Genomic DNA, 14,255 nt, shown 5'->3' with positions numbered 1-14,255 from the left:
CACCATGTCTCCCAGGTGGTTCATGCCCAGCTCGTACGAGTGCAGGCCCAACGCCGCCTCCTGGTTGTGGGCCTCGATCATCAGCGCGTTCTTCTCCCAGATGGCTCGCCGGATGCCCTCCTCGTCCTTAATAGAGTTGGATTTTCATGATAATTTTTTTTGTATTATTATTATTATTATTATTATTATTATTATTATTTAATTCAGTTAGTTTTCATTAATTTTTAGAGCAGGTTAGTTTATTTCTTCAAAAATGCTTTGTTTTTGTTTTGTTTTTATTATTTTTAGTATTAGCTTGACTTAAAAATTTTTTTTTACATAACATATAAGATAAAAAAAAAAAAAAAGAAACAAAAAGGATCTGCAGAGCTGGGCCAACTAGTGGAACACAGAGTTTGAAGTAAACATGGTGAAGCTGCTTTTAGATGTTATGCTGCACACAAATGGAATAAGCTGCCAACAGAAGTGAAGTCAGCCCCAAAGGTAAATGCTTTTAAATCCAGGTTATAAACTTTGCATTTTCCCTATACCTTTAAGGTCTTTTAAACATTTTTAGATCATGTTTTTTTCTTTACATTTCTTTACTCTAAATGTTCTTTTACTAATTTTTTCAGATACTTTTATTTGATTTGCTCTTAATGTTGTTAACTCATTTGCTCACAATAACTTATAAATATGTGATTTTTTAATGTTTTAAGTGTTCTAAAGACGTATTTATATGTTTTAAAATTATTATTATTTTTTTTAATGCTAGAGCATACAGAAGACTTTGATGTAGCCTCTCAACTGCAAAGAACGGTTGCAGAAACAGTAGTTATTACACAAACGGCCAGCAGGTGGCAGCAGATTAAAGGAGATCAACTTGGGCCATGTTGAAAAAAAGCTCTATTACTCACAATTCTAAATAGATTTGTGAAAATTGATTAAACTTAGCTAAATTCTAATGCTAATTGCTGCAAAACGGAAACAGATAGAATATTGTCCGTTTTCCTACTTTAATCTTTCTTTTGGTAGGTAAAATGTTTTTTATAGCAATAGTACACAATATTCTGTGGGCCTTGCAAAATCAGTCAAAATCCAGTAAAACAGCTGGGAGCTAACGGAATTGCTTCTGTGAAAATGGCTGGAAGCGAATGAGTTAACAGTTGTGTTTGTTTTTTGCTTATAGGTGTTGTCTTTCCTTGTGTAAAGCACATTGAGTTGCCTTGTGTATGAAATGTCCTATAGAAATAAACTTGCCTTGCCTAGTATTGTCTAATAAACTGAATTACAATTCTCAAACGACTGTTTGACCTCCCTTCTGTACTCACATATAGCAATCCCAAAAATAAATAAATAAATACAATTAATCATAAAGTCAGCCATTTTGGCTTGAGGCAACCATTTGGTTCAAATTCCCAGACCCAAATGAGCTCCAATCAAAAGAAGGTATCCTACACAGATGACTAACCCAAAATTGCCAATGATTTTTTTTTTGCTTAGACAGCTAATGTGGGTGGAGCATGACATCAAAGTTTAATGATCATTCGCCATGGAAAAGGATGCGATTAGACTGTGTACCTAATAAAGTGGCCTTCATCTGAGTGGGACAAAAAAAGTAGAAAGTGCGACCTGAGCGAAGCACACAAAGAGAAGCAGACAAATTGAAAGTCGTCCATCTGGGCAAATGGGTCAAATTGACGTTTTAATTAGCCACAATTGGCTGCTTGATGCCGCAGCCTGGATTCTTTAATCAGGACGATTAAAAGCAGATCACATCGCAGGCTCGGGAGTTTCCTCCCGCTTTAGTACCACAAAACACGGCAAATAAAGACTACGCCTGTGTGACATTGTCACGACGTACAAAACTTCAAGCAATCATAGACCGACTTGCACAGTCCTGCGAAGCAAATCAATTTCCTCCATTTATATGGCTTGAAGTTTGCAAGTGGAACATTGGGAACTATTTACAGCAGCAACTCTTCAAAGAGGAAGTCAAACATGACAAACACATGTGTTTAAAAACAAATAAATAAACACTGACCAAGCCGTTGTATTCCCGCCCATGCGTTATCTTCCACTGCTCCCATTGGCTGTCCAGGGTCACCTGATCCAGGCGGGCCAGAGCCGAGACGGCCAGCAGAAACACGCTAACGTAACGCTGCCACATCCTGCACAAGCACAAATACATACGTCATAACCACCACGTCACATTACGTGTTAACAAAATTTGCGTTTAATCCGTCCTTTCTTTTCGTTTTTGCCTGTCCAGATCTCCTATTAAGTACTGCTGCATTTATTTTTTATTTTTTCTAAACTAGATTTGGTTCTTTGTTTTTGTATTTCTACCTTGTAAGTCGGTTAGAGTTTCATATTCTTTACTTCTGCCTAGTGCAAGTTAGCTCCTCTTTTGTTGGTTGAGATGCTGTGACTCGGGTTACCTACCTTAGTTTGTTTTTGTTTGACTTTCTGTTATCGTATTTTTCTCTTTTTGTATTCTTTTGTTTGATATTTCATGGTTACGTGCTCCCTTGGTTGGATTAACGACTTCTAAATTGCTAAAAAAAAAATAAAAAAAAATGTTGAGTCTGCTTTGGGATCCACTTTTAATACAGTGAATCGTGTGGCAGGCATAAGACTATATAAAAATATTATATGCTCTCGCTATAAGGTGGACTTTCCCCATGGGTCTGGAATATATTGCTCATATAAACGAGGGTTCACTGAACATGGTTACTGTAACCATGGCAACCCAGGAGAATGATGCACTTAAGTGTGAGGCACTTTCAGGTCCTTGTCCGTCGAGAGACGTGGAAGTGAGGATGTGCAACTAGCCGGTTGTTAGTATTTGACTGTATTTATTTCCTGTTTGTTTAGTAAAGGGATTGAAAGCGCACCAGCAGCTGTTTCCATCAGTCTTCGGTCCAAACCACAAGTTATGATGATGATTTTTACTTTATGGGAGACGTGCAATTGACTAATTGTGCTGGAATATAACAATTGAAAAAAAAACTCCATAAAATGTGAATCACAATATAGCGAGCAAAATAAACAAAAAGGAGAAGAAGAAGAAGAAGAAGAAGAAGAAGAAGAAGAAGAAGAAGAAGAAGAAGAAGAAGAAGAAGGTTCTGTGAAGTTACTGAAATGAAAACACACCGACCTGGTTTCATGTTAAGATGGTTCATTTGGAGTGAATGTTTGGCACAAACATGTAGTGGTGGGAGCTAATGAAGTTCAAACATTTCAATTCTCATGTTCATTTTTCAGGTATCTGTACTTTTACTTGAATTTATTATTACAAAATTTTCTCCATCCATATAGAAGTGATTTTTTTTTTTTTTTTTTTTTTTTTTTTTTTTTTTTAAAGTCGTGAACATGACCTAATTTAGCTCTTTTGTTTAGCCAGCGCAAGCTAGCTCTTGGTTTAAAAAACATGCATCGGGTAACATTAGTTTTTCTTTTTTCTTCTTAGTGCAAGCACTATATAAGAGGGAAACTATATACTTCTATATTGACAATTAAAAAAAATCTTTTGTACTTATATTTCGGAGTCTACACTTTCTTACACTTTTCTTTTTTTAATTTGATTTTATTTTTTAGCTTTTCGTGAGTACAGAAGCAGAATCAGAACTTCTACTTGAACCAGTCTTTGTTTACTCAAGTATCTGTAATAATTACACTTTATGTACATTTGCCATCATTGGTACAACACTAGTGGACCAGGAAGTGAATTTTGAAGTCAAACATATGAAAGTAAAAGTTTGCGTACCTTCAAAGTCCAGAAGTCGGTCAGATCCTGTTCAAGTGGTCCTGTTTGGGCGCCGGGCGGGTCCAATGCGCAAGTAGGTCAGCGTCTGGTTTATATGTAGTGGAATTTTGAGGAAGTAACAAAGGAGTTTGGAGTCCGGGGAGGAGTTGTGCGGAGGATGGAGAAGGAGGACATCTGGTTTCACTCGGAGTGCCAGCGTCTGCTGACATAGCTGGAAAAAAAACACAAGCAGGACTGAAATAAGAGAAGATCACAATTAATCTTCTTCCTAGTGGATATACTTTGCTCTTTGGGGAGGTTTGTCTTTCATGACGTAATTTGTTGCCTCACTTTATCACAGTTTATTGTTTGCGCCCGCACTACATCACAGACTTTAAGCGATCATTTTTTACATTCCTGGTATACAGATAGGGCTGGACTGGCCATCTGGCATATAGGGCAGATACCCGGTGGGCCGGCCTATTTTGGTGTCGATGCAGTGATTTTTCAATTATTATTTTCATACATTTTACTCCAAGAGACTGGCCCACAATTTAGAGGGACTAGTCCGGTTCAAATATAGATCGCAAACGGAAAACATCATCAATAAACATCAGAGGAAGAACTACATATTAGGCAGGAGTTGGGCTGGGCCGGGCCACACCGGGCCAGTTGGCTGAAGTCAAAAGGCCAAGGCTGATTTTTTTGTGCCAGTCCAGCCCTTTATACAGACAGGTCTAAATTCAGAGTCATGCACCTTTAGTGTTGCACCACATGGGAAGCACTGAGATCTACTAGAAGATATGAAATATAATTGTCAGCAAAAGCCAGACAAGAATCCTGAAAGATCCTTGATATTTGCTCAAAATGTCCGCTTCAAACCAAAATGGTTGACTTCCTGTTCAGTTTAGGGCATGGGCTGCAGAGACTTTTTCATGCGTCCCATTTGATGTCTCAATTATGTGTCAATCTGTGTGGGGAGGGATCCCCCCCCCAATTAAATTTTATGACAATCTCTGTACTCACTTGATGGCATAGTTTAAAAAAAAAAAAAAAAAAAAAAAAAAAAAAAAAAAAAAAAGATTCACACCTTGGCATTGCCTAGCTTACTATGATACCTGCTTCCAATTAGGGTTCATTTGGGAAAATTTCAAAATTGAGCATTATCATATTCATGAAGGCTGAATTTTTTAATTGAATTGATCCTCAACAGATGGTGCACCTAATGAAGTGTCCAGTGACTGTTTGTGTGAAACTGACAAATTATTTAAAAAAAAACAAAAAACAAAAAAACCCAGCAAATGACTCATTTCCTCAGGTGGTCATCACATAATGGAAACAAGCACATTTATAGAAGGGGACAAAATGGAGGCCGCACGCTATCGGTAGCGCTTCCTCCTGGCGTTAGTCACATGCCTGATTTGTACTTAAACATGTCTAAATATACAGAAGAACAGACCATCTTGGTCATGTGTGAGCTGACACACCAGCCAACATGCTAAACTGGGGCAGCAGGGGACATTTTATTAGGGACACCTGCTAATGCAGACGTGTTCTTTAGTGGCTACGTGGCTTTTAATCTAATATGGCTTTTTATACCAATATATATTTTTTTTCTTAAAACAGTTTAACTTGAGAAAAATACTTCTCATTTTTATTCTCTTCAAAATATCTTCAAAAAACAACTTTATTATAACATGGCTGCTTTGTGTCCATTTGAGGCTTTTAGTGCTAAAAAGCGATGACGAAGCTTCCTGCCTTTCAAGGTCACAAATGACCTCAGCGGCGTTACGATGCTAAAGGTGTGCCAAGTTGCGCCCGCGGGACCGCCACACTCGCTTTGGCTCTTGATTGATGACGCCTCATCTTCATTTTCTTTTACTCTTACGCGTCCTAAAGTGCCTACAAGATGGCGACTGCACTTTAGATGATGAGGGGCGTGGCCATGGTGGTGATTTATTGGCCAATCAGCCACTGAGGTGCTTGTTCTGCTGTTGCGTTTCTATGATGTATTTTTTATATTGGGCCACACATTAAAAAAAACAAAAAAAAAAACAAGCAAAAATAAATAGTATTTTATGAGGAAAAATAAAAAATTTGTCGTTCTTGTAATATGTATTCCACGTCAAAATTGAGCAGTAATAAATTTAATAATGACGCACATTTTTTGTGGAGACTGGGGTCAAGTTGTATTTTGCTATTTTAAAAAAGTTATTTCATGTTAAAGATTAAATAGCTCTTTATATGAAAAGAAAAATGCACTGAGCTGTTGTCAATATCTTACAAATGCAATTATGCCATCTAGTGGCAGAAAAATGACCAACACAAATAAATATCGCACTCGTTTTTACATTACAGTACATCTTTTTAATTTTAACTCAATTTTATGAATTATTATGAAATTACTGTATCCATGACTAAAAGATGCAGCCATATTTCTATTAGTTTAGATTTTGTTCCACTTTTATGTTAACAAGAGTATGAAACCTTAACAAAATAAATTAAAAAAACAAAAATAAAAAATGAATAATACAAATAATTTTTTGTTTTATTGTAGGTTTAGAACAGATCTATAATTTGAGATTAATCGTGAGTTTCCTATTGAAGTTATGCGATAATTACAATTCAAAATTTTAATCAAATTACACCCCTAGTATTTTTCCCTTCTAAAAACATCACTGTCTGACAAAAAAATGCTATTTTTTTTTTTTTAAATAATTCACATTTAAAACAAAAATCTGAGTTTATTCTCGTAAATACACAATTCTACTTATTTTGCACATTCTTTCGCTAAAAAAAAAATAATGTTACTTAATTCTGCAATCATGCCTTTTTTTCCTCTTGAAAGAATATGCAGTCCTCTCAGTAATGCACTACTGTTATACTTTTCCTATAAGAAAAATCTATAAATCTTGTATTCTTGGAGAGTGCTCTGGAAAAATACAAAATACTTTTTGAAAAAATACTACTTTTTCTTCCCTAACACAAATAGGCCTTTAATCCAATAATACACATTGTATCTTTATTATAAAAGAAAATAGCACTTGTGTATACTATTGCATCAGACTTTCCAGTCCAATTTGAAGGTCAAATGTAATTTCTCATTTGCCTCATTTTGTCGTGTCACATCTGCTTCCTGTTCCTGAGCAAGCCATGCTGGACTTTTACATCAGCCAAAAGTCATCTATATGCTATCCGGATCTATAGTCGCAGTCGCTGGGGAACTTACATAAGCCGAGCGACGTTGCTGAGAAGCTTTCCCGATGGCACTTTTCACCGGCTGCCCGCTCGCCAGATTAACGACGGCCGCAGACACCAAAGAGGGTTTAAGGCTTTTTTGACCTCGGCGGATTACAACCGCTCGCCTTTTTTACCTCCTGACCTCTGATTGTGACGGGACATTCCGCAAAAACAAAGGGAAAACATCCAAATGACTTTTTGTCCTGATCGTAAAAGTCAGATTACAAATCAAGTCCAAATCTCTTCTAGTTTGGATTGTCATAAAGACGTGGACAAAAGGGCTTGATGTGGGTCATTGACGGAAAATGTACACAATTATGGATTAATTTCTGTAGATTTTTACATAACTAAGCCTTGTATGTATGACTTGCTTAAAACGGTCTACTGTTGAGTATGTTCATATTATTCATGTTCGTATTCTTCTCTAGAATACTAAACTAATACTGATCCTCTTTAACTTATAAGGATCTCCTAAATATTAGCCCGTAAATGCAAAAGTAGGCCAGACAGTAAAATCATCAACATGTTAACAAGTTGAGATGGCAAGGAGGAGAAAGATGCATCATGGGAATTCCCCTCGCCAACAGTCAAGTCCTACAGATGCATCACTCAGAAATGATTCAGGAAAGGTCTCATCCAAAATAGAAGGTTTTAAATACAAAGAGGACTCTTGACTTTTTGCAGAAAATGTTCTAGTAAGTCGATGTGGAACTTGTAAGTCAAGGACAAAAAAAATCCAAACAAGGTATGAAGCAGCTGGAGCGTTGGACAAGACCAACGCAGCCGAGGCTGACCCTCGCGTGATGAGTCTCTGCAGCCGAGTCGGCTCGTTAAAAATAAATCTGCTTATTTCAGCACTACTGTACATGTTGTTCACTTGTGGACTGGTCCGGATTAAAACACTAAGAAGATCAAGTTCATATGAGTCAAAACATTTTGTTCTTACAAAAAGACAAAACGTGACAAGACAATGTTCTCTGGATTGAGGTCAGTCAAACAAAAGCAGAAGTCAACATGACGCAGGTGCAACAATGTCTGATGACCTCTTGTCGGGAAGAGTACACAGACGGTCGGTTGGTCATATTAGGGGTCTAAACATCCAACTTGTACCACCACTCACATCTTGATTGGTGGCACTTTTACATCAGCACTTCATCAGCCAAAGTAAAAGCATCATCAGTGACTCATGTTTGATTTTAGAACCTGCTGACTCACTTTACAGAGCCACTTGTGTTGTGTTGACATGCTTACAGAATATTGTTGACATGGCCCTCGTTTTATTACCTGCCAAGGATGTTGTGCTTGTAGAGCTGTTGTTTGTTTTAAGAAAAGTATTTCACTCTTTCACCAATTGGTTCTGGAGGTGGAAGATTATGCTGCACAGTTGAGGAGTCCTAAAGAAATAAGACTTGACATTATTCTGTAAAGTTCAGGAGTTTGTATACTCCTAGAATGACTTTTTTGAATGGAAATCATTAGATTTTGGAAATGAAATTGTCCTGTTAATTTGAGAAATTTTAAGACTCCTTAAGAATGTCTTCAAAATGAAATTGTCCTGTTGAGTTGAAGAATCCTTATACTCCTAGAACATGTTCTTTGAACTGAAATTGTCCGGTAAATGTGAAGAATCCTTAGACTTCTGGAAGAACTTCTTAGAATGGAAATTGTCCTGTTAAGTTGAAGAATCCTTAGACTCCTTAAGAATGTCTTCAAAATGAAATTGTCCTATTGAGTTGAAGAATCCGTAGACTCCTAGAACATGTTCTTTGAACTGAAATAGTCCAGTAAAGTGGAAGAATCTTAGACTTCTGGAAGAACTTCTTAGAATGGAAACTGTACTGTTAAATGAAGGAATTCTTAGACTCCCAAAAAATCATCTTAGAACAGAAATTAATGAAATGGTCCTGTTAAGATGAAAAATCCTTAAGACTCCTAGAACATATTCTTTGAACTGAAATTGTCCAGGAAAGTTGATGAATCTTTAGACTCCCAGAAGAACTCCAAGGAACTGAAATTGTCCTGTAAAGTCGAGGAACTGTGAGACTCTTGTAAGAACTTCTTCAAACTGATTGAGCAAAGTTGAGGAATCCCTCAGACTCTTGCAAGAACATCTCAAAACTGAGATTGTCCAGCTGTGTGGGGAAGTAATCCAACTACCAATAAGTGGTATGTTCGTTTTTCACATATTTAGCCTTGGGGAAAACTGTCCTTTCCACTTTAACCCTGAAACCTTGAACCGGTGATCTGATTTCTGCTGAGAATGCTCCTGATAAAAGTGTAGATACAGGATATTTTCAGCACTTCGTGTTGTTTCAAGGTTTGTTATTTGGGGTCTTTAAGACAAAATTCCATCATACGTAGGCGGTGGATCAACTTTGCATCTGATCCAAATGAGGATTCCTAATTTGGAGTTATTCCAAAACAGGTCAACATGGTGTTCTGTGTTTGATTGGTTATGAAATTGGTTATGGTTTGATTGGTTTGTGTTTCACAGCTTTGAGGGAGTCCCAGAGCAAATTAATCATTCTGCCGTCATTCCCAATGGAACTGATTTTGTTTTTTTTTTAATATCATCCAAAATCTCGTGTTGAGACTTCCTAAAAACGTCTCTCCTGCTTCATGAGAGGAACAAAGCAACTCATTTCCAACAAAGTTGGAAAGTTCCATTTCCCAAATGGATCCTTTTAATTGGCGTTTTGCAGCCAGCAGAAAGGCTGTGAGTCAGGTACCATCCCTGAGGGTTCTTCAGCTAACCCTTTTCAATCCTGGGCGTCGTTCCAAATGGGTCTGCTGGAGCTGAGCCGAAGGTGTCCAGAACGTCTCGGGGCATCTGTGATCAGCAGAGAGAGCGTGTGTTTTTCTTGTCACAATTTCAACCAATAGGCCAACTGCTCAGGCTCCACTTTCTCCTGGCCCTGCCATGACCTCACAACCTCAACATATTTTTCAGCTGAACCTTTGAAAAGATTTCGAAGGATGTTGATGTATCATAGAAGAAGCAACAGCATGCAAGCAAGGCGATAGAAAAACAAAAGAAAGTCATCCAGGCTGCCTTGACGTCTTAATCGCCTCATGTTGGTGAGCACATGTGCCGTCATGTTTGCCGGGATTACTTTGGATTCGGAGGCGGGTGAGAGAGAAACCCCCTCCCTAATCACGTACGGCCAAGTCACACAACAAGCTGCCGACACACATTCATAATTTTCCTGACGCTTGATCCGCCACATGCTGATCCGCCTCCGACTTGGCGGTGCAGGGAGATTAGCAGTTGGCATGCCCGAGCGACGCTACACTCCTGGCCTTCAATTCATATTTTTAGATCTGTGAAAGCGCTGATGTGCACGAATTAAACACGTGTGTGCATGCGGTGGTCGGCATTATATGCACCCTCATTAGAGAGGGCAGCAGCTGTGGCCTGAGTATGGATTTAAAACGTAAAAGGTCCATTTCTTCGCGAATTAGCGCCACTACTTTGGCCTCCATTCATTCTGACGGGATTTACATGCCGCTCTGAAGGTCACATGCTTCACCGTCAGAGGAATGCCACACATTTGGAGGTGATGACCAAACCATATTTACTTCACACCACCTGTGAGTTCCTATGTGTGCTCAGTCATCTTGGCTTGCTGAAAGTAGGGCTTGGCAATTCTTTGACAGTTTTTTTTCAAAATGACTTTTTTTCCCCATGGCTTCTGTTGTATAAAGCCTGCTGCTTACACTAACAATGTTACGCCCCAGGTGAAATTACAAAACTAAGGTGATCTTTTGTGCTACATGCATTTATTGCTGTTAGGTATGCCCTGAGAAATGCAAAAATACAGAAAATAATATTAAATAGCTAACTACCCCAATATAGTTGTTATAGAGAGTATAAAGATATAAACAAATCACAAATAACCTTCATTTGCCATATAGGCCTGTTAACATCCACTACATCCACCTGCTAATGCGCTAATTACGATAGCATGCTAAGCTAAGCTAACGATAGTACACAAAAGGCATCATAACTACTAACAGAAAGAGTACAAATGATTGGAAATAAGTTAGCTCATTGGCCGCATGTACTATCCATCCATCCATTTTCTTGACCGCTTACAAGGGTCGTGGGGGGTGCTGGCGCCTACCTCAGCTGGCTCTGGGCAGTAGGCGGGGGACACCCTGGACCGGTTGCCAACCAATCGCAGGGCACAGAGAGACGAACAACCATCCACACTCACAAGCACACCTAGGGACAATTCAGAGCTCCCAATTTACCTGCCATGCACATCTTTTCTTGAACCGGAGACCTCAGAACTGGGAGGCGGACGTGCTAACCACTAGACCACCGTGCCGCCCCCGCATGTACTAGAGAGAATTAAAATAGCTTCTTCCAACAGCGGAATTCTTCAGGCTGGTTTTCGATACTTTTACAAGAAGTAACGTAGCAATGCATCCCCATCCAATACGCACATAACAAACATTGATTCCACTATAGAAACAAACCCTGGGAACAAAAACAATTCTTACAAACGCATAAAACAAATCTCAATATTTATGATATAATCAAACTGAATTAATTAATTTTTAAAGCTGACTAATAGCAGCTACAAACAACATGGCTGCAAACAGAGTGGAACTAGCTTACAAAGCACAGCTAGCGCTAGCCAACTTAGCCGTTTTGCTAACACATATATTTTGTGACTTGTCTGCCCCTCTAGCAACTATTTTTTCAAAAAGCAACTTTACACTGTTGGTTCTTTTCACCTCACACTGCTCTTATATTTATGCTGTATATACATATATTTTTAGAGCTATGTCTATATATACAGTATAAAAATATGTTTCTGTTTTATGGCATTGTATTTTAAATTGCTTTGTATGAGGCTGTCCTCTTTTTGTGATGCACTTTGTGACTTCTGTCTGTGAAAAGCTCTGTATAAATAAAGCTAGATTATTTACTTACTTCCTATTTAGAAACCAATATGACTGGACTAAAATAGTTTTGCACAAGTCAAAAAGGGAGCAAGGCAGGAGGCAATCGCAGTGTCTGTGGCCTTGAACATTGCCAAAGATAAGGCGCCCATTTACACAGTACGTTTTAAAGGCAGTAATTTATCTACACGTCGCAAACTTTTGACCCCAAGACGTAAATATTTTGTCGAGGTCGCCTTGCCTCACCTGAACAGCTCTACATGAGAAAAGAGAGTGTCACAGGTCACATATGGACCAGCATAGCCATGCTCAATAAATTGTTGAACATTTCACATGTTAACTTATTCAGAAAAAAAAAAAAAAAAAAAAAAAAAAGCAGAAATCAGAGATTTCATTTTAAGCTTTGAGGGAAACACTGAAGGAAGATCCAGGAGCTAATCCTCCGCATATAATTCATCTTTCTTTAGGGAGGCGGAGCCTTTGGATGGCAGCAGGATGGCCAGATGTTCCTGGCAGCCATTACCTCCTCCCAACCCCCACCGCCTCACCTCTCCACTCAACCCACCCCCGACAGCACGCAGGCCTCACTGCCGTCTCTTAAGTATGCTGGCGTGATGCTAATATCTCAGCGCACGCCTACAGATCACAAGACGCGGCCCGTGTGCATCTGCTGGACAGGCTGGTGCACGTGTGTGCGTGCGCGCAAATTAAAGCTCCTGGACCACATTTTCTCTTTTGTTGACATTTTTAAATAGCAGTTAAAAAGATATTTCTTGAGGCACCCATTCCAGTAAGACTTAATTGTTTAGATTTATTTTTTTTTTCTATTTTTTTCCTTGTACTAACTACAAAATGTACAGTATGTGATTCTGTATTTTAACTATTGTGATGCATATTGTAATTAATTCCTCTTCGTGAGACGTGCTATACAGTGAACCCATGTTTGTTGTTGTGGGGGTTTACAGTCCAGACCCACCCACAATCCTACAGTTTTAAAGACATACTAATGAATTTAAATTTGAACTTTAAAAAAGCTAATTACAAGCATTGACTATATATATAAAAATACTGTATGCATCGTAGTGACTGTGCCTTTAAGAGGCGGGGCCTGGTGGGATGCGCTGAGTCTGTATGTGAGTGTTTGGATGTGAGCTGTGGCCAACAGCAGCTTCTGTGTGCGTTTGTTTTGCTGAAGTGCATCAGTGACTTTGACTCTCCTTTCCCACATGCAAGGGCATTACCGAGAGAACAGAAAAACACGAAGACAATGTGAATAATGTAATCTTGATTATGTAAATACTTGATGGACGAGATGTGGTTCTACTTTGCCCATTCTTGCATTAGTATCTACTATGCAGAAAAAAAACCTCTTCCACTGGTCAATGAGGCTTAAACAACGCACAACTTTTGCTTTCCCAGTTAAGACTTCCACATTTTCTTTCATGAAGCACAATGCTGATGTGCGCACAATGTGTGTGTACATTGTGCGCACGCGTTGTGTGTTCACTAATTGGCTCCCTTTTGAGCCCTGGTGTCTTTAGCTGACTTCTATTTGTTTGAAGATCTGGACAGAAAGGTGAAAGATCACCATTCAGTTGCACACTCTTAATTCTGCCCAGTCTAATTGAGCCCCTCTGGATTTGTACCTCTGGAAAATGGAAAAGCCACAGGAGAATGCTTGAACCCGACTCGCCCCGAATGCATCGAAATGCTTATTAAATATATATTTTTTTCCATTACAAATACATGTAGTCTAGCATCATTTCGGCTTTGGGCATTAGTGTGGAATAATCAATAACCACAAACAATTCCATTTATTTAGCACACCTCATTGTGTATCTTTGTTGTGTCTATTTGGACACTTTATGATAAATTGTGTATTTTATGTATTTGCCCTTATCAGAAACCTTTTCTAAAACTCAACTTCTCAAGCTTCCTTTGAAAATCTGATTGCCACAAAACTTGGTGGCAGGGCTGGACTGGCCATTTGGCATGCAGGGCAGATGCCTGGTGGGCCGGTGCCTTTTGGGGCCGATGTGGTGCTATTCAATTATTATTTTCCTACATTTTACTCCAACACACCACCCCTCAATTCAGAAGGAGCAGCCCATTAATCCATTTACAATATAGAGAGCAAACTGAACTAATAAACATCAGTGGTAGAGCTATGTGGTAACCAAGGGTGGTCAGGAATCAGGCTGGACTGGAGGGCCCAAGTCAAAATGCCAGGACCGATTATTTGTCTATCATCACGGGACGCACCAAAAAGTCTCAGGACCCATGCCCAAAATTGACCAAAAAGTCGTGCATTTTGGTTTGAAACAGGCATTATAAGGTCAATTTGCCCATTCATGCGAATTGCAAAAATGTGCTCCCC

The 14,255-nt window shown here is 38.8% G+C and overlaps 1 protein-coding gene across 1 annotated transcript in view; it reads right to left on the bottom strand.

Moving 5' to 3' along the window:
- Positions 1 to 14,255, bottom strand: part of ctsk (cathepsin K) — a 90,298-nt gene that overhangs the window by 2,891 nt on the left and 73,152 nt on the right. The window contains exons 8-10 of the mRNA XM_077527667.1: positions 3,749 to 3,959; positions 2,024 to 2,150; positions 4 to 126 (exon numbers count right to left, since the gene is read on the bottom strand). Coding sequence (XP_077383793.1) covers positions 4 to 126; positions 2,024 to 2,149 — 249 coding nt within the window. The 5' untranslated portion in view covers position 2,150; positions 3,749 to 3,959. The remainder of the gene's footprint in view (positions 1 to 3; positions 127 to 2,023; positions 2,151 to 3,748; positions 3,960 to 14,255) is intronic.

Source organism: Festucalex cinctus, chromosome 7, assembly GCF_051991245.1.
Source record: "Festucalex cinctus isolate MCC-2025b chromosome 7, RoL_Fcin_1.0, whole genome shotgun sequence".
Taxonomy (NCBI): Eukaryota; Metazoa; Chordata; class Actinopteri; order Syngnathiformes; family Syngnathidae; genus Festucalex; species Festucalex cinctus.
This window is presented reverse-complemented; position numbering and strand designations above follow the sequence as displayed.